We start from the raw sequence: 24,237 nt of genomic DNA, 5'->3' as shown, positions 1-24,237 counted from the left end.
TAGTTTCCTTTAGAAAGAGAAGCAGATAGCTAAAAGCTAAATTTTGGAAAAAGTCAAGGAAGAGGAAATGGAAGAAATGGGAGAGTATTAGGGAGCGATCAACGGTGTCACAAACTGCAGGCAAAGTCAGGGAGAAAAATTCTGAAGAGGACATAGAATTTGACAATAAGACAAGATGAACTCTGAAGGGTTATTTTCAGTAAAGTGGCAGCATCAAAAATGAAGAGATTAAGAAGGGAGGGGCTATTGACAAAATGGAAACTACAAAAATTCGTTTGTCTGGAAATAAGTAAAAAGAGACAATAGCAAAGTTAAGAATTTTTTTTTATTGTGGTAGAACGTACGCAACATGAAATTTGCCATTTTAACCATTTTCAATTTTACAATCTAGTGATATTAATGACACAATGCTGTGCAAGCATTACCACTATTAGTTTCCAAAACTCTTTCATCACCTCAAAAAGAAACTCTGTACCCATTACGTAATAACTTTAATTCCTCCCTCCTTTCCAGCCTATGGTAATCACTGATTTCTATCTCTAAGTATCTGTCTAGTATAGCTATCTCATATAAATTGGGTCATACAATGTTTGTTCTTTTGTGTCTGACTTATTTAACTTAGCATAATGTTTTCAAGGTTCATCCATATCTTAGCATGTATTAGAACTTCATTCCTTTTTGTAGTAAAATAATATTCTATTGTGTGTATATACCACATTTTCTTTATCCATTCGTCTATCGATGGACACTTGGGTTGTTTCCACCATTTGGGTGGTGTGAATAATGCTGCAATGAACATTGGTGTACAACTATCTGAGTCCCTGCTTTCAAGTCTTTTGGGTATATATCCAGGAGTGGAATGCTGGGTCATATGGTAATTCTATGTTTTATTTTTTGGGGAACCACCAAACTTTTCCACAGTGGCTGCAGCAGTTTACATTTCCACCAGTAATGGATGAGGGTTCCAGTTTCTCCACATCCATACCAATACTAGTTTTTTTTTTGCTTATTTATTTTTTAATAATAGCCATTCTAGTGGTTGTGAAGTGATACCTTATTGTGGTTATGATTTGCATTTCCATAATGACTGATGATGTTGAGTGTCTTTTAATGTATTTATTGGCCATTTGTATATCTTCTCAGAGAAATGTCTATTCAAGTTCTTTGCCTATTTTTTGATTGGGTTCTTTGTTTTTTATTGAGTTCTAGGAGTTCTTTATATAGTCTGTACATTAAACACTTATCAGGGTTTCCAAACATTTTCTCCAATTCCTTAGGTTGTCTTTTTACTTTCTTGATGTACAATTTTTTAATTTTGATGAAGTCCAATTTATCTATTTTTTCTTGTGTTGCTTGAGCTTTTGGTGTCATATCTAAGAATCCACTGCCAGAAACAAGGTCCTGAAGCTTTACCCCTAAGAGTATTATTCTAAGAGTTGTATGGTTTTAGCTCTTATATTTAGATCATTGATCTATTTTAAGTTACATATGGTGTGAGGTAGGGGTCCAGTGTCATTATTCTGCATGTGGAAATCAAGTTGTCCCAGCACCATTGTTTTGAAGAGACCATTCTTTCCCCAGTGAATGGACTTGGCACCTGTCTTAGTCATCTAGTGCAGTTTTAACAGAAATACTACAGGTGGATGGCTATAGCAAAGAGAAATTTATTCTCTCACAGTTTAGGAGGCTAGAAGTCCAAATTTAGGGTGCGAGCTCTAGGGGAAGACTTTCTCTCTCTGGTAGTTCTGGGGGAACGTCCTTGTCAGCAATCTTCTCCTGGTCTAGAAGCTTCTCAGTGTAGGAAGTCCAGGTCCAAAGGATGTGCTCTGCTCCTAGTGTTGCTTTTTTGGTGGTATGAGGTCCCCCGTCTCTTCTTGCTTCTCTCTTTTATATCTCAAAAGAGATTGACTCAAGATACAACCCAATCTTGTAGATTGAGTCCTGCCTCATAAACATATCTGCATCTTATCCTGCCTCATTAACATCATAGAGGTAGAATTTACAACACATAGGAAAATCACATCAAATGACAAAATGATGGACACTCACACAATACTGGGAATCATGGTCTAGCCAAGTTGACACACATTTTGGGGGGACACAATTCAATAATCCATAACAGCACCGTTGTCAAAAATCAAGTAGCTGTATATATATGAGTTTGTTTCCGGACTCTGAGTTCTATTTCATTGATCTATGTCCATCCTTATACCGGTATCACACTGGTTTATTGTTTGATTTTGATGAAAATGTACAAAATAAAACATATGTCATCTCAAGCATTTCTACATGTACAGTTCAGTAACATTGATTATATTCTTCAACTTGTGCAACCATTCTCACTATTCTTTTCCAAATCATTCTACCACCGTTAACATAAACTCAGTGCCCCCTAAGCAAAAACTCCCCCTTTCCCACTTTTTCCCACCCTTCGTAACAACTAGTAATCTTTGGCTTGTATGTATTTGCTTATTTCATATAAGTGAGACCGTACAGTATTTGTCTTTTTCCAACTGAGTTATTTCACTCAGCATGATGTTTTCAAGGTTCATCCATGTTGTGGCATGCATCAGGACTTGATTTCTCTTTATGGCTGAGTAGTATTCCCTTGAGTATATATACCACATTTTGTTTATCCATTCATCTCTTGTTAGACATTTTGGTCGTTTTCACCTTTTGGCTATTGTGGAAAGTGCCACAGTGAACGTTGGTGTACAGGTTTCTGTTTGTATTCCAGCCTTCACTTCTCATGGGTGTATAACTGGGATTGGGATTGCTGGATCATATGGTAGTTCTATATTCAACATTTTGAGGAACCACCAAACTGTTTTCCACAGTGGCTGCACCGTTTTACATTCCCACCAGCAATAGATGAGGGTTCCTGCCATACCATTTTGATTGCATAGCTTTGTAGTACATTTTGAAATTGGAAAATTGGGAAATATGAGTCCTCCTAGTTTGTTCTTCTTTTTCAAGATTGTTTTGACCATTCAGGACCTTGTGTAATTTCGGATGAATTTAAGGATTGACTTTTCCATTTCTGAAAAAAAAAGAGATGGTTGGAATTTTGACAGAGATTGTATTAAATCTGTAGATCACTTTGGGTAGTATTGACATGTTAACAATACTAAGCCTTTGAGAGGATAATAATCCACATAAATCAAAGTCCCTATTTTTTATATCTTTACCACTTCTATTCTGACACCAGCTGCACATGCAACAATTCTTCCTCTGACCATAACCATGTAGAGGTCACACAGGGTAAAGGACACAGACCTTCAGAGTGCCAGGTTGGCCAAAGACTTCGCCTTGGGAATCCGCACAGCACCCCCACTTCTGACCTGCTGGCTACAAATTCAGGGTTTTCCCTTACTCCATCAGGATACCAACCATAAGCTCAGGGGTTCCTAGAACCCTCACTTCTGACTTGCTGGCTCCCAGTACTCCCTGTGGTTTGATAATTCACTGGAATGAGTCACAAAACTCACAGAAAGCACTATACTTATGATTACAGTTTTGTTTTTAAGGATACAAATCAAAATCAGCAAAAAAAGAGATACCTAGGGTGAAGTTTGGGAGAGTTGCCAATGCAGAACTTCCATGTTCCAAAAAAGGGACATGCTACCCTCCCACCTGTATTAATGTCTTTCACCAACCAGGAAGCCCATTGAGCTTCCATGTCCAGAGCCTTTATTGTAGTCTCATTATGTAGCCATGACTGATTGAATCAGCCCACCTCCCTTGAGGTCAGCTGATATCAAGAGGTGGTCTTTCTGGGCTGGCCAGCCCCTACCTCAATCACCTTATTAGTTAAACTTTAAGATATGGTCTGGAGGACTTTAACAAAGGCACCTCAGCTAGAAAATTCCAAGGGTTAGAGTTGGGGCCCTGGTGGCACAGTGGTTAAGAGCTCGGCTGCTAACCAAAAGGTCAGCAATTTGAATCCATCAGGCACTCCTTGGAAACCCTATGGGGCAGTTCTGCTCTGTCCTATAGGGTCGCTATGAATCGGAATCAATGCAACGGCAGCGGGTTGGTTTGGTGGTTTTAGAGCTACCTCCCAGGAGTCAAGAACAAAGACCAATTACTGGAAGTAAAGTTAATGTAAACCCCTGAGGCTTTCCATCCAGGAACATGGGATGTGTTTTTATTTATTTAAAAAAAATGAAATAAACCAATTGCTGTCAAGTTGATTCTGACTCATGGTGACCCCATGTGTTAGAGTAGAACTGTGCTGCATAGGGTTTTCAATGGCAGTGACCTTTTGGAAGCAGGCAGCCAGGACTTTCTTCCAAGGTGCCTCTGGGCAAACTTGAACAGCCAGCCTATTAGTTGCCAAGAGCTTAACTGTTTAAACTCCAAACCAAAAAAACAAACCCGTTGCCATCAAGCCCATTCTGACTCATAGCAACCCTACAGGACAGAGTAGAGTTGCCCAATAGGGTTTCCAAGGAGCGGGTGGTGGATTTGAACTGCTGACCTTTTGGTTAACAGCCAAGTTCTTAACAACTGCACCATGATTTTTTTTAAAGCAACAATTTATTTAGGTATCCTTTAATTGCTTTCACCAGTGTCTTATAGTTTTAAGTGTATAAGTCTTTAACTTCCTTGGTTAAATTTATACTTAAGTACTTTATTCTTTTAGATACTAGTATAAATGGAATTGTTTTCTTAATTACCTTTTCAGATTATTCATTGCTCATGTACAGAATAACAATTGGTTTTTGTATATTGATCTTGTATACTGCAGTTTTCTGAATTCATTTATTGTTGACAATTTTTACCAGCTTCTGTCTGAAATTGATCAAACATGCAATTGAGATGTATTGATAATTACTGGCGATTGGAATGCGAAAGTTGGAAAAAAAGGAGGATTGGTAGTTGGAAAATATGGCCTTTTTGTTAAAAACGATGTCAGAGATCACAGGATAGAATTTTGCAAGAACAACGACTTCTTCATTGCAAATAACTTTTTTCAACAACATAAATGGTGACTGTGCACTTGGACCTCCGCAGATGGAATACACAGGAACCAAATCAACTACATCTGTGGAAACAGATGTGGAAAAGCTCAATATAACCAGCCGGGACAACTCCAGGGCCTGACTGTGGAACAGAACATGAGTTACTCACATGCACGTTGAAGAAAATTAGAACTAGTCTAAAAGAGCCAGAGTCTGACCTTAAGTATATCCCACCTGAATTTAGGAACCATCTCAAGAACGGATTTGATGCATTGAGCAGTAATGATCGAAGACCAGATGAGTTGTGGAATGATATCAAGGACATTGTACAAGAAGGAAGCAAGAGGTCATTAAAAAGACAGGAAGGAAAGAAAACAGCAAAATGGATGTCAGAAGAGACTCTGAAACTTGCTTTTGAATGCTGAGTAGCTAATGTTAATGGAAGATATGATGAAATAAAAGAGCTAAACAGAAGATTTCAAAGGACAGCTCAAGAAGACAAAGTAAAGTGTTATAATGACATGTGCAAAGAGCTGGAGTTAGAAAACCAAAAGGGAAGAATACATTCGACATTTCTCAAGCTGAATGAACTGAAGAAAAAATTCAACCCTCGAGTTGCAATAGTGAAGGAATCTATGGGGAAAATACTAAATGATGCAGAAAGTATCAAAAGAAGATGGAAGGAATACACAGAGTTATTATACCAAAAAGAATTAGTCGATGTTTGACCATTTTGAGAGGTGGCATATGATCAGGAACTGATGGTATTGAAGAAGTCCAAGCTGTACTGAAAGCACTGGTGAAAAACAAGGCTCCAGGAGTTGACAGAATACCAACTGAGATGTTTCAACAAACGGATGCAGCACTGGAAGTGCTAACTTGTCTGTGCCAAGAAACTCGAAGACAGCTACCTGGCCAGCTGAGTGGAGGAGATCTATATTTGTACCTGTTCTAAAGAAAGGTGATTGAACAGAGTGCAGGAATTATCAAACAGTATCATTAATATCACACACCAGTAAATTCTGCTGAAATCGTTAAGAAGCAACTGCAGCAGTACATTGACAGGGAACTGCCGGAAACTCAAGCCGGATTCAGAAGAGGACATGGAACCAGGGATATCTTTGCTGATATCAAATGGATCCTGGCTGAAGGCAGAGAATATCAGAAAGATGTTTACTTGTATTTTATTGACTATATAAAGGCATTCGACTGTGTGGATCATAACAAATTACGGATAACATTGCAAAGAATGGGAATTCTGTAATACTTAATCGTGCTCATGAGGAACCTGTTCATAGACCGAGAGACAGTCGTTTGAACAGTACAAGGGGATATGGCATGGTTTAAAGTCAGGAAAGGTATGTGTCAGGGTTGTAATCTTTCACCATACTGATTCAATCTGTACATTGAGCAAATAATCCAAGAAGCTGGACTGTATGAAGAAGAACGCGGCGTCAGGATTGGAGGAAGACTCAGTAACAACCTGCGATATACATATGACACAACCTGGTTTGCTGAAAGTGAAGAGGACTTGAAGCGCTTACTGATGAAGATCAAAGACCAAAGCCTTCAGTATGGATTAGAGCTCAATAAAAAAACAAAAATCCTCACAACTGGACCAATAAACAGCATCATGATAAATGGAGAAAAGATTGAAGTTGTCAAAGATTTCATTTTATTGAATCTACAATCAACCCCAATGGAAGCAGCAGCCAAGAAATTAAAGGATGTATTGCACTGGGCAAATCTGCTGCAAAAGAGCTCTTTAAAGTATTAAAAATCAAAGATGTCACTTGTAAGGATTAAGGTTCGTCTGATCCAAGCCATTGTGTTTTCCGTCACCTCATACGCATGTGAAAGCTGGACGATGAGTAAGGAAGACTGCAGAAGAAATGATGCCTTTGAATTATGATGCTGGTGAAGAATACAGAATATACGATGGAATAGCAGAGGAATAAACAAATCTGTCTTGGAAGAAGTACAGCCAGAATGCTCCTTAGAAGCAAGGGTGGCGAGACTTCATCTCACATACTTTGGACATTTTATAAGGACAGATCAGTCCCTGGAGAAGGACATCATGCTTGGTAGATTAGACGGTTGGCAAAAAAGAGTAAGACCCTCAACAAGATGGATTGACACAGTGGCTGCAACAGTGCGCTCAAGGATAACGATTGCGAGGATGGCGCAGGACTGGGTAGTGTTTCGTTCTTTTGTACATAGGATCACTATGAATTAGAACTGACTTGATTTTTTTTTTGACCACAGCTAACAACAACAGCAGTAGCCTGTTGTAGGGAAAAAATATCACCAAGTTTAGTTAAACAAAAATAGAGTTTTATTTGGCATATATTCAAAAAGCCGAAAGTGGGAAGAGGACAGGCATGCTGCCAGAACTAATGTCTGTCCGAATTTGAGAAAATATTACAAAAAAGTGGGAAAATGGACAAGCATGCTGCCGCAGCCATGTCTGCCCAAGTCCGAGGAGAGCTCTGGGTCATTAGTATATATTAACATCACAAATGGACAAAACCATTGAAAGCTTCACCTTTTCACAGATTGACTACAGACTGTGATCTTACATTTTGAATCCTCTTTCTTAACAATCATTGGTACAGGCAGCTGGGTCACATTCTCTATGCTCAAGAACAGAGAATAATGATTATAATATTATTTTGTAAATCAAGCTTACTCGTGGTATTTTTGGGATTTTCCATATATAGAATCATATTATCTGTGAATAAAACTGGTTTTACTTCTTTTCTAATTTGGGTACCTTTCATTTGAGATTTCCTGTTTCTTATTGAGACAATCTGTGTAGTTTATGTGTTTGTAAGAATTTGTCCATTTCATCGAAGTTATCTAATTTGTGTTTATAATATTCTCTTATGATCTTTTTTTATTTCTGTAGGTAAATTGTAATGTCACCACTTTCAGATTTTAATTATTTGCATCTTCACTTTTTTTTTTTTTGTCAGTCTGCTAAAATTCTCAATATTGGTGAACTTTTCAAAGAACCAACTTTTGGTTTCATTGATTTTATCTATTTTTATATTTTCTACTTTATTTATCTTTATTTATTCTAACATTAGAACATGTTAGAATTTTTAAATAAAATATTCAAAACATTTTGAGGGATAAACCTGTATGTACCCTCTATGTATTTGATATCAAGTAGAGGAACGGCAGTTGGGAGAAGTTATAATGGTAGCAATATCTAAAAAAGGTAGGAACATGTTATTGTTATTACATCTAAAAGGCATATGAATAGAGCTCTCTCTTTAAAATGTATCGTGTCTACTTTCTAAAAGTGAAACTTGCATCTATTTCTCTATGCTACACAATAAAAATTTACTATTTGTAATAATGAATTAATTACCTCTTTCTGACCGTTGTTGTTGTTAAGTGCCGTCAAATCTGTTCCGACTCATAGCAACCCTGTGTACAACAGAACGAAACACTGCCTGGTCCCACACCATCCTCATGATCATTGTTATGCTTGAGCCCAGTGTTGCAGCCACTGTGTTAATCCATCTGGTGGAGGGTCTTCCTCTTTATCACTGACCCTCCACCTTACCAAGCATGATATCCTTCTCTAGGGACTGATTCCTCCTGGTAACACGTCCAAAGTATGTGAGGCAAAGTCTCACCATCCTTGCTTCTAAGGAGCATTCTGGCCGTCCTTCCAAGACAGATTTGTTCTTTTTTTAGCAGTCCATGGTATATTCAGTATTCTTTGCCAACACCATAATACAAAGGCATCAACTCTTCGTAGGTCTTCCTTATTCATTATCCAGCTTTCGCATCCATGTGAGGCCATTGAAAACACCATGACTTGGGTCAGGCGCCACCTTAATCCTTAAAGTGATATCTTTGCGTTTTAGTTCTTTGAAGAGGTCTTTTGTAGCAGATTTGCCCAATGCAATGTGTCCTTTGATACCTTGGCTGCTGCTTACATGGGTGTTGATTATGGATCCAAGTAAAATGAAGTCTGTGACAATTTCAATCTTTTCTCCATTCGTCATGATGTTTATTGGTCCAGTAGTGAGGATTTTTGTTTTCTTTGTACCGAGGTGTAATCCATACTGAAGGCTTTGGTCTCTGATCTTCATCAGTAAGCACTTCAAGTACTCTTCACTTTCAGCAAGCAAGGTTGTGTCATCTGCATAATGCAGGCTCTTAATGAGTCTTCCTCCAGTCCTGATGTCCTGTTCTTCATATAATCCAGCTTCTTGGATTATTTGTTCAGCATACAGTTTGAATAAATATGGTGAAATGATACAACCCCGACGCACACCTTTCCTGACTTTAAACCATGCCATAGCCCCTTGTACTGTTCTAACGACTGCCTCTTTGTCTAAGAACAGATTTCTCATGAGCACAATTAAGTCTTATGGCATTTCCAATGTTATCCATAATTTGTTATGATCCACACAGTTGAATGCCTTTGCATAGTCAGTAAAATACAAGTAAACATCTTTCTGGTATTCTCTGCTTTCAGTCAAGATCCATCTGACATCAGCATGGATGTTTCATGTCCTCTTCTGAATCCAGCTTGAATTTCTGTCAGTTCCCTGTCTATGTAAGGCTGCAACTGCTTTCGAATGTTGAGTCTTTCATTCCATGGACATGATATGTCTCTCTAATTATTTAGGCCTTCTTTGCTTATTGAATCAGCTTTTTGTAATTTTTAGCGTACAGCTCCTCTGCATTTTTTTTAGGAGTATGCCTAAGCATTTCCTTTTTACTGGAGCAATTGTAAATGGTATTGTGCTTTCAATTTCGATTTCCAGTGTGCTTGGCCAATAAAACATTAAAAGGACCTGTAACTTTATATTGTCCAAAAAGGGCACCAAAAAAAACCCAAATCTGTTGCCATTGATTCGGCTCCAACTCATAGCAACAGTGCTCTTGATGTCTCTGAAATCAGGGAATGAGTAGAACAATCCACCATTTAAGTCTTTTTGTCTTTTCCAGGGCAATGACAATCTCTGGAATTCAGCAGTACACCCACAGAATACACAAATACACCACACATACTACATGTGTTGTTGTTGTTAGGTGCTGTCAAATCAGTTCTGACTCATAGGAACCCTATATACAGGAGAATAAAACAATGCCTGGTCCTGCGCCATCCTCACAATTGTTGTTATACTGGAGCCCATTGTTGCAGCCACTGTGTCAGTCCATCTCGTTGAGGGTCTTCCTCTTTTCCGCTCACCCTGTACTTTGCCAAGCATGATGCCCTTCTCCAGGGACTGATCCTTCATGATAACATGTCCAAGTATATAAGACGTGGTCTCGCCATCCTTGCTTCTAAGGAGCATTCTGGTTGTACTTCTTCCAAGACAGAGTTGTTTGTTCTTTTGGCAGTACATGGTATATTCAATATTCTTCGCCAGCACCACAATTCAAAGGCATCATTTCTTCTTCTGTCTTCTTTATTCATCACCCAGCTTTCTCACGTAAATGAAGCAACTGAAAACACCATGGCTTGGATCTGGTGCACCTTAGTCTTCAAGGTGACATCTTTGCTTTTCAACACTTTAAAGAGGTCTTTGACAGCAGATTTACCCAATGCAATGTGTCTTTTGATATATTGACTGCTACTTCCATGGCTGTTGATTGTGGATCCAGGTAAAATGAAATCCTTGACAACTTCAATCTTTTCTCTGTTTATCATGATGTTGTTCATTGGTCCTATTGTGAGGATTTTTGTTTTCTTGATGTTGAGGTGCAATCCATACTGAAGGCTGTGGTCTTTGATCTTCATTAGTAAGTGCTTCAAGTTCTTTTCACTTTCAGCAAGCAAAGTTGTGTCATCTGCATAACACAGGTTGTTAATGAGTCTTCCCATCCTGATGCCCAATTCTTCATATAGTCCAGCTTCTCGGATTATTTGTTCAGCATACGGATTAAATAGGTATGGTGAAAGAATACAACCCTGACACACACCTTTCCTCATTTTATACCAATCAGTATTCCCTTGTTCTGTCTAAACAACTGCCTCTTGATCCATGTAAAGGTTCCTCGTGAGCACAATTAAGTGTTCTGAAATTCCCATTCTTCACAGTGTTATCCATAATTTGTTACGATCCACACAGTCGAATGCCTTTGCATAGTCAATAAAACACAGGTACTCAATAGGGGGAGAGCAAGTGGGAGAAGGGAGTAAGATGTATGTAAACCTACATGTGACAGACTGATTGGAATGGTAAATGTTCACTTGAAGCTTAATAAAAATTAATTAAAAAAAAAAAGGAAAAAAATAAAACACAGGTAAACATCCTTCTGGTCCTTCTGGTATTCTCTGCTTTCAGCCAGGATCCATCTGACATCAGCAGTGATATCCCTGGTTCCACGTCCTCTTCTGAAACCAGCCTGAATTTCTGGCAGTTCCCTTTCAATATAGTGCTCTAGCTGTTTTTGAATGATCTTCAGCAAAATTTTGCTTGCTTGTTGTATTAATGATATTGTTCTATAATTTCCACGTTCAGTTGGATCACCTTTCTTGGGAATAGGCATAAATATGGATCTCTTCCGGTTGCTTGGCCAGGTAGCTGTCTTCAAATTTCTTGGCATAGACGAGTGAGCACTTTCAGTGCTGCATCCCTTTGTGAAAGATCTCAATTGGCATTTCGTCAGTTCCTGGATCCTTGTTTTTTGCCAATGCCTTCAGAGCAGCTTGGACCTCTTCCTTCAGTACCATTGGTTCTTGATCATATGCTACCTCGACGTTCAAGAGCAAGTTTCAGAGTCTCTTCTGACATCCATTTTGTTGTTTCTTTCTTTCCTGTCTTTTTAATGACCTCTTGCTTTCTTCTTGTATGATGTCCTTGATGTCATTTCACAGCTCTTATGGTCTTTGGTCATTAGTGTTCAGTGCATCAAATCTGCCCTTCAGATGGTTTCTGAATTCAGGTGGAATATACTCGAAGTTGCACTTTGGCTCTCTTGGATTGGTTCTAATTTTCTTCAACTTCAGCTTGAACTTGCACATGAGCAGTTGATGGTCTGTTCCACAGTCGGCCCCTGGCCTTGTTCTAATTAATGATTTCAATCCTCTCATTGTCTAATTGTCCTCTTATGAATACCAGCAGAACATTGTCTGATATAGTGCCAGATGATGAGCCCTTCAGGTTGGAAGGCACTCAAAATATGACTGAGGAGGAGCTGCCTCCTCAAAGTAGAGTCGACCTTGATGACATGGATGGAGTCAAGCTTTCAGAACCTTCATTTGCTGATGTGGCATGACTCACAATGAGAACAGCTGCAAACATCTATTTATAATCGAAACTCAAAATGTACAAAGTATTAATTTAGGAAAATTGGAAATCATCAACAATGAAATGGAACACATAAACATCAATATCCTAGGCATCAGTGAGCTAAAATGTACTGATATTGGTCATTTTGAGTCAAAGAATCATGGTCTGCTATGCCAGGGATGAAAAATTGGAGAGGAATGGTGTTGCATTCATTGTCAAAAAGAACATTTCAAGATCTATCCTGAAGTACAATGCTGTCAGTAGTTGTGTAACATCCAAATGCCTGCAAGGAAGACCAGTCAATACAAATATTATTCAAATTCACGCACCAATCACTAGAGCCAAAGATGAAGAAATTAAGGATTTTTGCCAACTTCTCCAGTCTGAAATTGATCAGACATGCTCTTAGGATGCATTGATAATTATTGGTGATTGGAATGTGAAAGTTAGAAACAAAAAAGGATAGGTAGTTGGAAAATACAGCCTTGGTGATAGAAACGATGCTGGAGATCGTGTGATAGAATTTTGCAGAACCAATGACTTCTTCATTGCAAATACCTTTTTTCAACAATGTAAATGGCAAGTATACAGGTGGACTTTGCTGGATGGAATACACAGGACTCAAATTGACTACCTCTGTGGAAAGAGATGATAGAAATGCCCAATATCATCAGTCATAACAAGGCCAAGGGCTGACTGTGGAACATAGCATCAATTGCTTTTTGACTAGTGATATACATTTAACTAGCTAAATAGTGATTTAAATGAAGTATGTGTCTTGCTCTCTTAAATATTTGTTGTATTATTGATCGCTGAGATAGCATATCATTGCAAATACTTGTTTAATACTAGAGTGTCAATTTGTCAAACGTAGGATGAAAGTTGGCATAAAAAGATTTATGTACAGGGGTGTCCCATCTTGTTTTAAGTTTGGCTGTACTTCTGTGCCTATTTATAGATTTAAAAGGAACGTGTGTTTGTATTTTACGTTCTTATTACTTGTACTGACACCTGAACAACAGAAGTAATTGTTTTTTAATGGAGTTAAGGTCTTTTTATAGTTGTTTATTAATTTCGTCAACTCTTTTAAAACATAGAACTTGTTTTAAAGTATAAACATATAAGGTATAGTATATTTATGCACAGGTGTATGCCTTGTTACTAGCTGCTAAGTATAGAGAGTCTTCATGCCTAAAATGGGCTTGTGTCCTTGAAAGGGAGCTATGAGCATAAATGATGGAAAGAATATATGATATTCCCACAAGAGTTTTAATAGGACATTGGATTCTTTCCTAAGGACCTGATGTCCACGTTTCTTTAAAGTGACCCTAACCAAAGTGCAATAAATCATTTGAATCAAGCAGTACGGTAGCCTATTATTAAACAAATATTTATTAAATACCTACTGTATTCCATTAGGAAACCCTGGTGGTGTGGTTAAGTGCTACGGCTGCTAACCCAAGGTTCGGCAGTTCTAATCTGCCAGGCACTCCCTGGAAACTCTATGGGGCCATTCTACTTTGTCCTGTAGGGTCGCTATGAGTCGGAATCGACTCGACGGCACTGGGTTTGGTTTTGGTTTGGTATTCCATTATGCTATTAGGCATAATGAAAGAGAGCAAAATAAGCCACAATCAATGCTCTCAAGGAGCTTAATATAGCACAGAAAGAACTTTGGGGTGAGCATTTGAATTTTGGTTTCCCCCATTTACTACGTACATGACTTTGGGCAAGTCATTTCATTCATTCATTCTGAGTACCAGCTTACTTGTTTATACAATAAGTATGACAATACATTTCTTGTTTGATTGTCAAGTTTAGAAGTAATACATTTAAAGTACCTAACGCAGTTTCTGGTCCATAGTAAGTACACAGTTAATGGTTACCGTTACCTCACAAGGAGTTCCTACTAAATGATAGAGTATTTTCCTTTTTGCTTATATCCACTAACATAAAGTTGTAGTCACTATTGTATAACATCATTTAACCTGGAGGAGGTGCTTTGTTATTCCTACTGAAATCAACAAGTAGGTAAATGTACATTCATAAAATTCGTTTTGACTTCTTTGTACAGACTTCAGTAAGTGTACTTGAGAGAGTTGGGGCTTTAGAGGTTGGAATTTGTTTCCTCAAAACCGGTTGAGCACATAGATGAAAGCCAGTCATAACAACCAACCTTTGAATATCTGAATAGTAACTGGTTACAAGTTGTCGAACTCTATAGTTTCAAAGTTGGGGTAACCTTTTATTAGAAAAAATTTTCTATATGCACAAAAGTAGAAAGAATAGTATAATGCACTGCCATGTACTACCCATCATCCAGCTCCAACAGTTATCAAATGAAGTATGGTTTAGCAGAAATATTTCAGTTATAATTATGGTATTTCTAGCTATATATCAGTGTTTCTCTAATTTATTATTTTTAATGCCATATGTAGGTCTAGAGGTCTAGTTAGAATGCAATCTTAACATTTACTCCCATTAAGCTTCTTTTGCTGTTTATTTGGAGTAATAGTCAAAGATTTATTTTCAATAAGTATCACAAATTTTTTTTCAGGACACTTTTTTAAATCACAAGATCAAAGGAAAAATGCATGGCTTTGTAACTTTTTTTTTTTAAGGGAAAGAGTTAAATATGCTGGGTAGACTATATTTTGTTCTGTCTTTGTTTTTAAGGTTTGGCTTGAGCAACAAGTTTGATACTGAATTTCCCTCAATTCTAACAGGGAAGGTAAGTGAGAGTTCATTTTGAACTTTTCTGTTTTAAAAGCATTGTTTTATGGCTTATTCGGTGTTATGATAAATGTTTTGGCCCATAGGTAATGAAATCAAATAAGAGGCCAGGATACTTACAGGCCTTGTTGCTTGTGAGTCAAAGCTGCTTTTGTGACTACTAGCCTATGACCAGTTACTTTGTTCATTGTCCATTAATGCCAGTCATATTTATCTGTTCAGCTTTTCCAGTTTTATCTTTTTTTCTCAGCACAGGTAGCTATAGTAATCTGTTTCTGTTTCAGTCAGTAATTTCCAGTGTTTTTAGGTTTGGACCGCTTATCATTTTAACTTTGTATCACTCTATTATTTCTTAAGGTGCCGTATGGTATAATTTGTTATACCTGAAAGGAGTCAAAATTTTGGTTGGATATTTTCTTACCTTTTACATAGTTTGAGATTCTAAAACTGGGCCCACTGCAATAACTTACTTGTTATTACCTTTCTGTTCCCTAGTTCTTCTGCATTCAATAATATTTTCTAGCATTGAGGATCAGTATTCAGACTTCCTAGGGCTCAAAAGTGTTTGGAAAATGCTCTTAAAACAGTACTCCTACCTTTCTGGGTCCAAAGGAGAAGGTTCTGACTAAAGAAAGAAGTTACTTATACTCTTTTGAGATTACTTGAGGAATGTGGAAGAGGAGATAAAAGCTATTAGATTACAAAATGCTCAATAATTTTCAAAAGGCTAATAGCTGAATGCTTGGGTAGCTAAAATGTTGATTTGGGGTTTAAAAAAGTTACCTTTTTGTATTTTGAAGCATGTAATTTAATTTCATTTAAAATTAAACTAAAAATTTATTATTGGTATTATTTTAGTACTAGAATAATGCTCTTATCAGTGCAGATTTTGGTCATATATTAAAATCATTTCATTCTCTAAAGGGCTTTTATGATACTTTAGTGTTAATTTTTCTCTTACATTGTGAGAAAAGCAAGGTGTGAGTCAGTGTGTATATTATGTATAACAAAAAGGAGAAATGTGCACATTCACATTTGTATTTTTGCACAAAGAAACTATAGAAGGATATACATGAAACTAATGAAAGTGATTACTTTTGGCAGGGGAATGTGACAGATGGTAGTGGGGTGGGAATGGAACTGTTTATTTTCATATCTTACTACTGTTTTGATTTTTGAACCATGCAACTGTATTACCTATTAAAACTTTAATTTGTCCTCTCTTTTTTTAAACTCTTTTCAAATGGGATAAATTTGAAAATTTTATTTTTTTGTCGTTGAGAATATACACAACAAAACATACACCGATTCGATGGTTTCTTTCTGTACAATTTAGTGACATTGATTACATTCTTCAAATTGTACACCCTCTTTTTCTGAGTTGTTCCTCCCTCGTTAACATAAACTCACTGTCCTCTATGGTTCCTATCTAATCTTTTGAGTTGCTGTTGTCAATTTGATCCCATATAGATAGTTCTTAAAAGAGCATAAGGTTCAAGGCAGATCTTTTTTTACTAGTTAAGCTAAACTATTGTTTGGTTTTAAGAAGACTTCAGGGATATTTTTGGTTTAAGGTTTAAAGATTATCTCAGGGCAATGATTTCATGGGTTCATCCAGCTTCCACATGGTTCCATAAAGTCTGGAGCCTGTGAGAATTTGAAATTCTGTCCCGCATTTTCCCCCTTTTGATCAGGATTTTCCTATGGAGTCTTTGATCAAAATTTTCCAAAGAGGTAGCCGGGCACCATATATTTCTTCTGAACTCATGGCAAAGGTGGCAGTTATTCATGGAGGCAATTAGCCACACATGGCATATTTTCCTCCTATTCCTGACTGTCCTTCTTCCTCTGTTGCTCCAGGTAAATAGAGACCAATTATTGTGCCTTGGATGACCACTTGCAAGCTTTTAAGATATTGGTTCATTTTTGTCAGGATGCATTTTCCAGCTGCCTACCCTTCTCACCTTTGGCCTAATCCCAGTCTTCCTCCCAGCTTCCTTAGGGAAACAGAAGAGAAAGATACAAGACATATTTATTTTTTCAAAGGGTATCTCTGAGATCATAAGAAGTTGTATTCAATTTAGTATTAAAAGGTAGTTTACTCTTTAATTGTTTCATTTTCCTCCAGAAAAATGGGGGCTAGCTTAAGACTATTCATAAGGTTTTCACTTGCCAATTGAAGCAGCAGTCAAGAAATCAAATGACATATTGCATAGGGCAAATCTGCTGCAAAAGACCTCTTTAAAGTGTTAAAAAGCAAAGATGTCACTTTACTTTGAGGACTAAGGTGCACTTGACCCAAGCTGTAATATATTCAGTCACCTCATATGCATGCAAAAGCTGGACAGATAATAAGGAATACCTAAGAAAAATTGATGTATTTGAGCTGTGTATTGGCAAAGAATATTGAATATACCAATAACTGCCAAAAGAACGAACAAACCTGTCTTGGAAGAAGTACAACCAGAATGCTCCTTAGAAGCAAGGATAGGGAGACTACATCTTACATACTTTGAACATGTTATCAGGAGGGACCAGTCCCTGGAGAAGGACATCATGCTTGGTAGAGGGTCAGAGAAAAAGAGAAGGACCCTCGATGAGATGGATTGACACAGTGGCCGCAACAATGGGCTCAAACATAGGAACAATTGTGAGGCTGGCACAGAACTGGGCAATGTTTTGTTCTGCTGTGCATAGGGATACGATGAATCAGAGCTGAACTCAACAGCACCTAACAACAACAGCTTAAGACGGTAAAAAAAAAAAAAAAACACCAAACCGGTTGCTGTTGAGTCAATTCTGACTCATAGCAACTCTATAGGATAGAGTAGAACTGCCCCATAGGGTTTCCAAGGACCAACTGGTAGATTTGAACTGCTGACCTTTTGGAAGGCAGCAGAATGCTTAACCACTGTACCACCAGGGCTCAAAGACAGTATAGAGTAGTTAAAGAAGCTTTGAAGTAGATCTGGGTTGGAATCCAAATTCTGTAATTTACTACTGGCCATTTGGCCTGCAGCAAGTCATTTCTGAGCCTCCGTTCTTATGTGAAAAAGAGAGATGATGGTTACCTCATCTTTCACTGTAATGATTAAATGAGAGTGCATATATAAAAGTCCTAGCATATTGCCAAGGAACTCCGGTGGTACAGTGGTTAAGTGCTCGGCTGCTAACCGAAAGGTCAGCAGTTGGAACCCACCAGCTGCTCCACAGGCGAAAGATGGTGCAGTCAGCTTTCATAATGATTACAGCCTTGGAAACCCTGTGGGGCAATTCTACTCTGTCCTACAGGGTCACTATCAGTTGGAATGACAGAAACAGGGTAGTTATTACCAGGTGCATATATTAGCATCCCAATGAATGTTAGTTTTGGTTGCTGTTGACCATTCTTCATCAGTTTATCCCAGTTTCACCCTGATTATTTTTCCAATTTTCTCTATTCACTGGCTTTCAATTTTAATTGATTTTGCTACTTTTACATTCTTCATCTACGTAAATATTTGTCCTATTGACCTTTTCTTTCTCTCCTGAGATATAAAGCCAAATACTTCCAAATAATAGTAAACAGGATGATGATAGTCCTTGACTATATTAACGTTAGAAAATAAGTGACCTTTTAATTTTTCAGGACACAGAGGACTCTTTAGTATGAGATCTTAGCCTTGCTCTCTAGTATGTTTTCCCTCCTATCCTGATCATTTATATAATAATTCAGTAATTGAAGCAGCAGCTTAGGCTTAGATGAGTTTCATATGACTTAATAATAAACATTTTCTCCAAATGGAAAAAATAGCTATGGAAAATCTCTTGAATAATAAAATACAGTGAAATTTGTAAAAGCCAGAACTCAATGGGATACCTTGATTTTTCGGGTTGTCATGGATTGACTTGTGTCCCCCAAAAGTATCTGTCAACTTGGTTAGGCCATGATTCCTAGTATTATGTGGTTGTCCTCCATTTTGTGATTCTAATTTTATGGTAAAGAAGATTAGGGTGGGATTGTAACATCCTTACTAATGTCACATCCCTGATCTAATATAAAGGGAGTTTCCCTGGGGTGTGGCCTGTACCACCTTTTATCTTACAAGAGATGAAAGGGAAGCAAGCAGAGAGAAAGGACCTCATACCACCAAGAAAGCAGTGCCAGGAGGAGAGCTCATCCTTTGGACCCAGGGTGCCTACGTAGAGAATCTCCTAGTCCAGGGGAAGATTGATGAGAAGAACCTTCCTCCAGAGCCAACAGAGAGAGAAAGCCTTCACCTGGAGCTCACACCCTGAATTTGGACTTCTAGCCTACTTTAGTGTGAGGAAATAAATTTCTCTTTGTTACAAGCCATCTGCTTGTGACATTTCTGTTATAGCAGCGCTAGATGACTAAGACACGGGTCTTGCAAGTTTTCTACTTTTAACAGAGTGCAGTCTTCTATTGCTTGGCTTAGTGAAAAATATTTGAATTTTCCTTCTCTGAAAAATGTTTGCCTTACACAGATCCCAGCTTTCACAGGTTTTATTGGATTTGTAGAAAGATGGCAAATTCAGTATTAAAATTAATGAGAATATGAGTTAAAAGAGCTCCAAATGGAAAACTAAGCCTTCATATTTGCCTTGATGCTGCTGCATGTGTTGTCTGAGCAGTTACACCCAGCTTTATTACTACTTTACTTAAAAAAAAAAAGCTCGAATTACAAGTCTAAGAAATTCTAGAAAATGAGTAATATCAAAAATATGTCAGTTCCCAGGTATAAGTATTATCCAGCTTTGAGATTGGTCAGCTGTATGTACTCAAAGAAACATCAAGGTGTCTCTTCACACCTCCTCATTTCTTCCTAAGCCTTCTGAAACTAAAAATTCCACTGGACCAAAAGATACCATAGTTTTTTAAAACTAAAGGAGTAAGAATGTTAAGCTTCATTTGGTATACATTCACACAACCTAATGATCTGAATATGAGCTTTTTTAAAAGACATCCATTGTATTCATGAGACTATTTTTATAGCACTTATCCTAATGGCACTTGGATATTTATTCCAGTGTGCATTAAAGTGTACAAAATTGGTTATGTATTGGATAAGGTATAAATGATACTGTGATTTCTTCTTAGTTTAGTGTTTGGTGATGAGAAAAACACTAAAAGGAGATCTGACTACCTGATTTTTAAGTCACAAGGTGGTAATATTAGTTTTATTGATTTTCTCTTTAATGAGATAATTTTTCTCGTGCAGGCATCGTTTCATTTGTATAGGTTATTTTAGATTATCAAAATCCTTCTCTGATAACTGGGGGAAGAAGCAAAAAGAATTTACATGAATCTGAAAAAAAGGGGAAAGTATTTTTAAAAAGAGTAAATGGGGTTAAAATAGAAAAAAAAATCTACCTTTTACAAAATCAATCTTCTGGCATGACCAAGATGCTAAATAGATAGTTTTCATGCCTAAGCTGAGCAAAATTGGGCAGAGTGAATTCTGAAAATTTAAAAAGCTATTTTGGTAAGCTCTGTGACTAAATATTAATTTTTTGTTTCTTATATGTTAATGCTTTTAATGCAAAGAAAAAAATAATCTTTAATATTAAGTGCAGAAAAGTTTTTTTTTTTCTCTGTGTCATTAAAGGTAAGCCCCCCTCTCTTGATATGACAAATGAAGCAGGTGTATACACACAGATCCTGGTGACCAGAACCACAAAATACTAGAAAAGAAATTAAAGCTTTTGGCTCTCAGTTTAAAACAGTTAGACAGTGATGTGGAAATTAGTGTGCGGTGTTGGGAATCATAAGCCATAAAATCGACCTTTTGTGATCCATTATGACAAGTGATTGATAGGGTGTGTTCCCCATGCTTGAAAGAAACAAGTCAGTCCTGTAGGGTTTTGCTTAGGTTTTCTTGTTTGCAGAATCTCTTGCAATCTGTTATAAAATATTATGACCCTTTTCCCAACTTTATCATTTGGTTTTCTCATTTCTTTCTGAGAAAGTCAAAAGGAATTCTTTTACAACCTGCCATTCAACTAGAAAGTAAGTGGTTTCCATCTAACCTTCATTACTACAAATACTCAGTTACATGGAAGTAAATGAGTAAAATGATATTAACTCTGATTTCTCACAGTCAACTAAACGTTTCTTTCAAATAGTTTAAAATTAAGAGTTAACCAATTCTCATTTCCTATGCCTTTATGGAGCCCTGACGATGCAGTGGCTTAGAGCTCAGCTGCTAACCAAAAGGTCAGCAGTTCGAATATACCATCTGCTGCTTGGAAACCCTATGGGGCAGTTCTGCTCTGTCCCATAGGGTTGCTGTGAGTCAGAATTGACTTAACGGCAATGGGTTTATGCCTTTGTATTTGTTTGGTGACTTTTACTATTATTCAAATACAGAATTTTTTTCAAAGACAACCTTGGCCGCCTTTTAAAAGTCAACATGGGAATTTTACTTTATTGCCTGAAGTTCTAGTAGAACATTTTCAAGTATTTGTCTTATGACTTCAAAAAAATGTGAATTCTTGGAGTCAGAGCCAACACAGTGCCATAGACCGAAGTACCACGCCGTCTCTCTGCAGCAAATACCTGAAAAACTAAAAACAAATACAAACGTCAGTCCTGGAACCCTAAGCATCAAATGAAGGAATAAGAACTCAGTCGAGCACAGACTAGAGTATGAAACTGACAGAGAACAGAGAATGAGGCGAGCTACGGGGTAGAGGTCTCCTACCAGCTAATGCAGCATGGATTTGCCATCTTGGACTACAGCTGCCAAGGAACGCAGACAGGGAGTACAGGAAGGCAACTTTATAGAGCTCCCAAGAGGAGACAGAGCACCTGGTAACCAGGGATGCATGCTTCCCTATCCCCCACCCTCACCTGTACGAGCCCTCTGCTGCTTTCCAACAGGGCATGGTTGCTCGACCAGAGAGACACCAGCTCCCTGCCAACCGATTCACCATTTTGGACCTCAGCCACCAAGGACCGAGGACAAGAAGGACAGGAAGGCAACTTCACAGAGCTCCCAACAGGAGACAGAGCACCTGGTAACTAGGGATACATGCTCTCCCACCCCCCACCCTTTCCTGTACGTGGCCACTGCCACTTTCCAATGGGCCACGGTCACTCAACTGGAAAGACACCAGCTCACTACTGCCCAGATTTGCCATCTTGGACCTCAGCCACCAAGAACTGTGGACAGAGAGGACAGGAAGACAACATCAGGGAGCTCCCAACAGGAGACAGAGTGCTCAGTAACCAGGAATACACACTTTCCCACCCCTACCCTTCTTCCCTCTACGTGGCCTCCACCACTTTCCAACAGGCCATGGTTGCTCAGCCAGAGAGACACCAGCTCACTGCCTCCTGGGTGTGCCCCCCCCCACCAGCTGGCCCCTTCAGTGCCATTTTTTTATTTGTTTATCATTACTGTTTTTGAGGTTCTTTTTTGTATTTGGCTTTTTTTGTTGCTTCTCTCTCTCTTTCCCTTCCTTTCCTTTCTCCCACCCAGCTAGCCCCATGTACCGTCCCCTCCCCTTCCTGATGGACTGTGCCACACCTCTTGGCTAGAGAGCCACCAGCGGCATAAGGTCACCTGGGGTCTGTACTGTCCCTACAGGCAGGCTCCCTCAGCACCATTTTTTATTTTATTATTGTTTTTTTCCAGTTTCTTCTCTCTGTCTTCCTTTCTTCAGTCCACCTAGCCCTGTGAGCTGCCCTCACCCCTTTTCAACAGGCAGGGTTGTACCACTCACCTAGAGAATCACTGGCACACAGACTCCCTGGGTCCAGGCCTCCCCCAATGGCTGGCTTCTTCAACGCCCTGTTCTTTCTTTGAAGTTTTTCTTTGTTTCTTCTCTTTCTATCCCTTCCTTTCCATTCTCCTGTCCACCTGGCTTGGTGTGCTGTCCCAGCCACTTCTTGATGGGCTTTGCTGAACTGCTTAGCTGGTGGCCACCAGCACATGACCTCCCTGGATCTACACTAAACCCACCAACCAGCTCACTCAGTGCCATATTTTTTAGTTTGTTTGCTTTGTTCTTTTTTTGTTCCTTCTCTCTCTCTCCCTTCCTTCCTTTCCTTTCTCCCACCCACGTATCCCCATGCACTGCCCCCCCCCCCTTGGCGGACTGTGCTGTACCACTCAGCTGAAGAGCCTCTGGCACACGGCCTACCCAGGTCTGGGCCATGCCCACAGGCCATTTCCCTCTGCCATATTTTTTTATTTTTCTGTAACTTCCCTTTTGCGTTCCTAGCTAAGCCCTGGATTGCCTCCCACCCCTTCCTGATGATCTAAGCTGTGCCATCAGGCTAGAGAGACATCACTTTGCTGCCACCCTAATTCTGCCCCACCCCCAATGGCCAGCTGTCCTACCACATTTATTGTTTTTTCTTATTTTATTTTTGTTTATTGGTTGGTTGGTTTCTTCTCTCTCTTTTCCCTCTTCCCTTTCCGTTTTCCCATCGACCTAGCCCCGAGTACTGCCCACACCCCGTCTCGACAGGCTGAGCCACACCACTTGACTAGAGAGCCACTGGCACGTGGATGTGCTGGGTCTGCCCCGCCACCACCCACCGAATCCTACGACACCACCATTTTATTTACTTATTTTCTTTTTTCCTTCACTTTTGTCTTTTTTTCTTCACTTTTTTCCCTCTCTTCATTCTCGTCCTTCACTCACCCACTTAGCCCCATGCATCACATCCTCTCCCTTCCCTCCTTCCTATCTGCACTGCTAACCAAATCCTGGCCCCTGAGGAGCACCAGCATGGTCCCCTGGACTCTTGCCTGCACAGTTCCCCGGATCCACCACATCAGGCCAAGTTCTTACCCCACACTGCCCATCCCTGCCCCTCTCCCACTCTGGACCTGCCCCGCTGCACTCACTGTAGCTGAGGGACTGGTCCTACCCACCTGCACAAAACGGTGAGGAGTATCATACCCACAGGCAAGCAAGCAACAAAACACACCCAACCTACCTACCTAGACACAATGAGATAAAAAAGCAGGATGAAACAAACAAATCTACAGTCAGTAAACAAAGAAAATCATTCCTGAATGTCCTGGAGACTGCAGACAATATCAAAACATTTTCAAAAAAGGACAGAAGGGCTGCAGAAAGCAACCAAAATAAAACACCATATGACCTTCTGATAGAAGAAAAGGCACTGGAACTACCTGATACTCATTACCTACTCATTGCCGTTGAGTCAATTCCAACTTATCACGACCCTGTAGGACAAAGTAGAGCTGCCTTATAGAGTTTCCAAGAAGTGACTGATGGATTCGAACTGCCAAACT

The 24,237-nt window shown here is 38.9% G+C and overlaps 1 protein-coding gene across 1 annotated transcript in view; it reads left to right on the top strand.

Annotated features, from left to right (window-relative positions):
- The window catches only part of CHIC1 (cysteine rich hydrophobic domain 1), a 72,544-nt gene that overhangs the window by 7,062 nt on the left and 41,245 nt on the right, over positions 1 to 24,237 (top strand). The window contains exon 2 of the mRNA XM_049873329.1: positions 14,906 to 14,960. Within this exon, the coding sequence (XP_049729286.1) occupies positions 14,906 to 14,960 (55 nt within the window). The remainder of the gene's footprint in view (positions 1 to 14,905; positions 14,961 to 24,237) is intronic.

Source organism: Elephas maximus, chromosome X, assembly GCF_024166365.1.
Source record: "Elephas maximus indicus isolate mEleMax1 chromosome X, mEleMax1 primary haplotype, whole genome shotgun sequence".
Taxonomy (NCBI): Eukaryota; Metazoa; Chordata; class Mammalia; order Proboscidea; family Elephantidae; genus Elephas; species Elephas maximus.
Note: the sequence above shows the minus strand (reverse complement) of the source record. Positions and strands in the feature narration are given on the sequence as shown.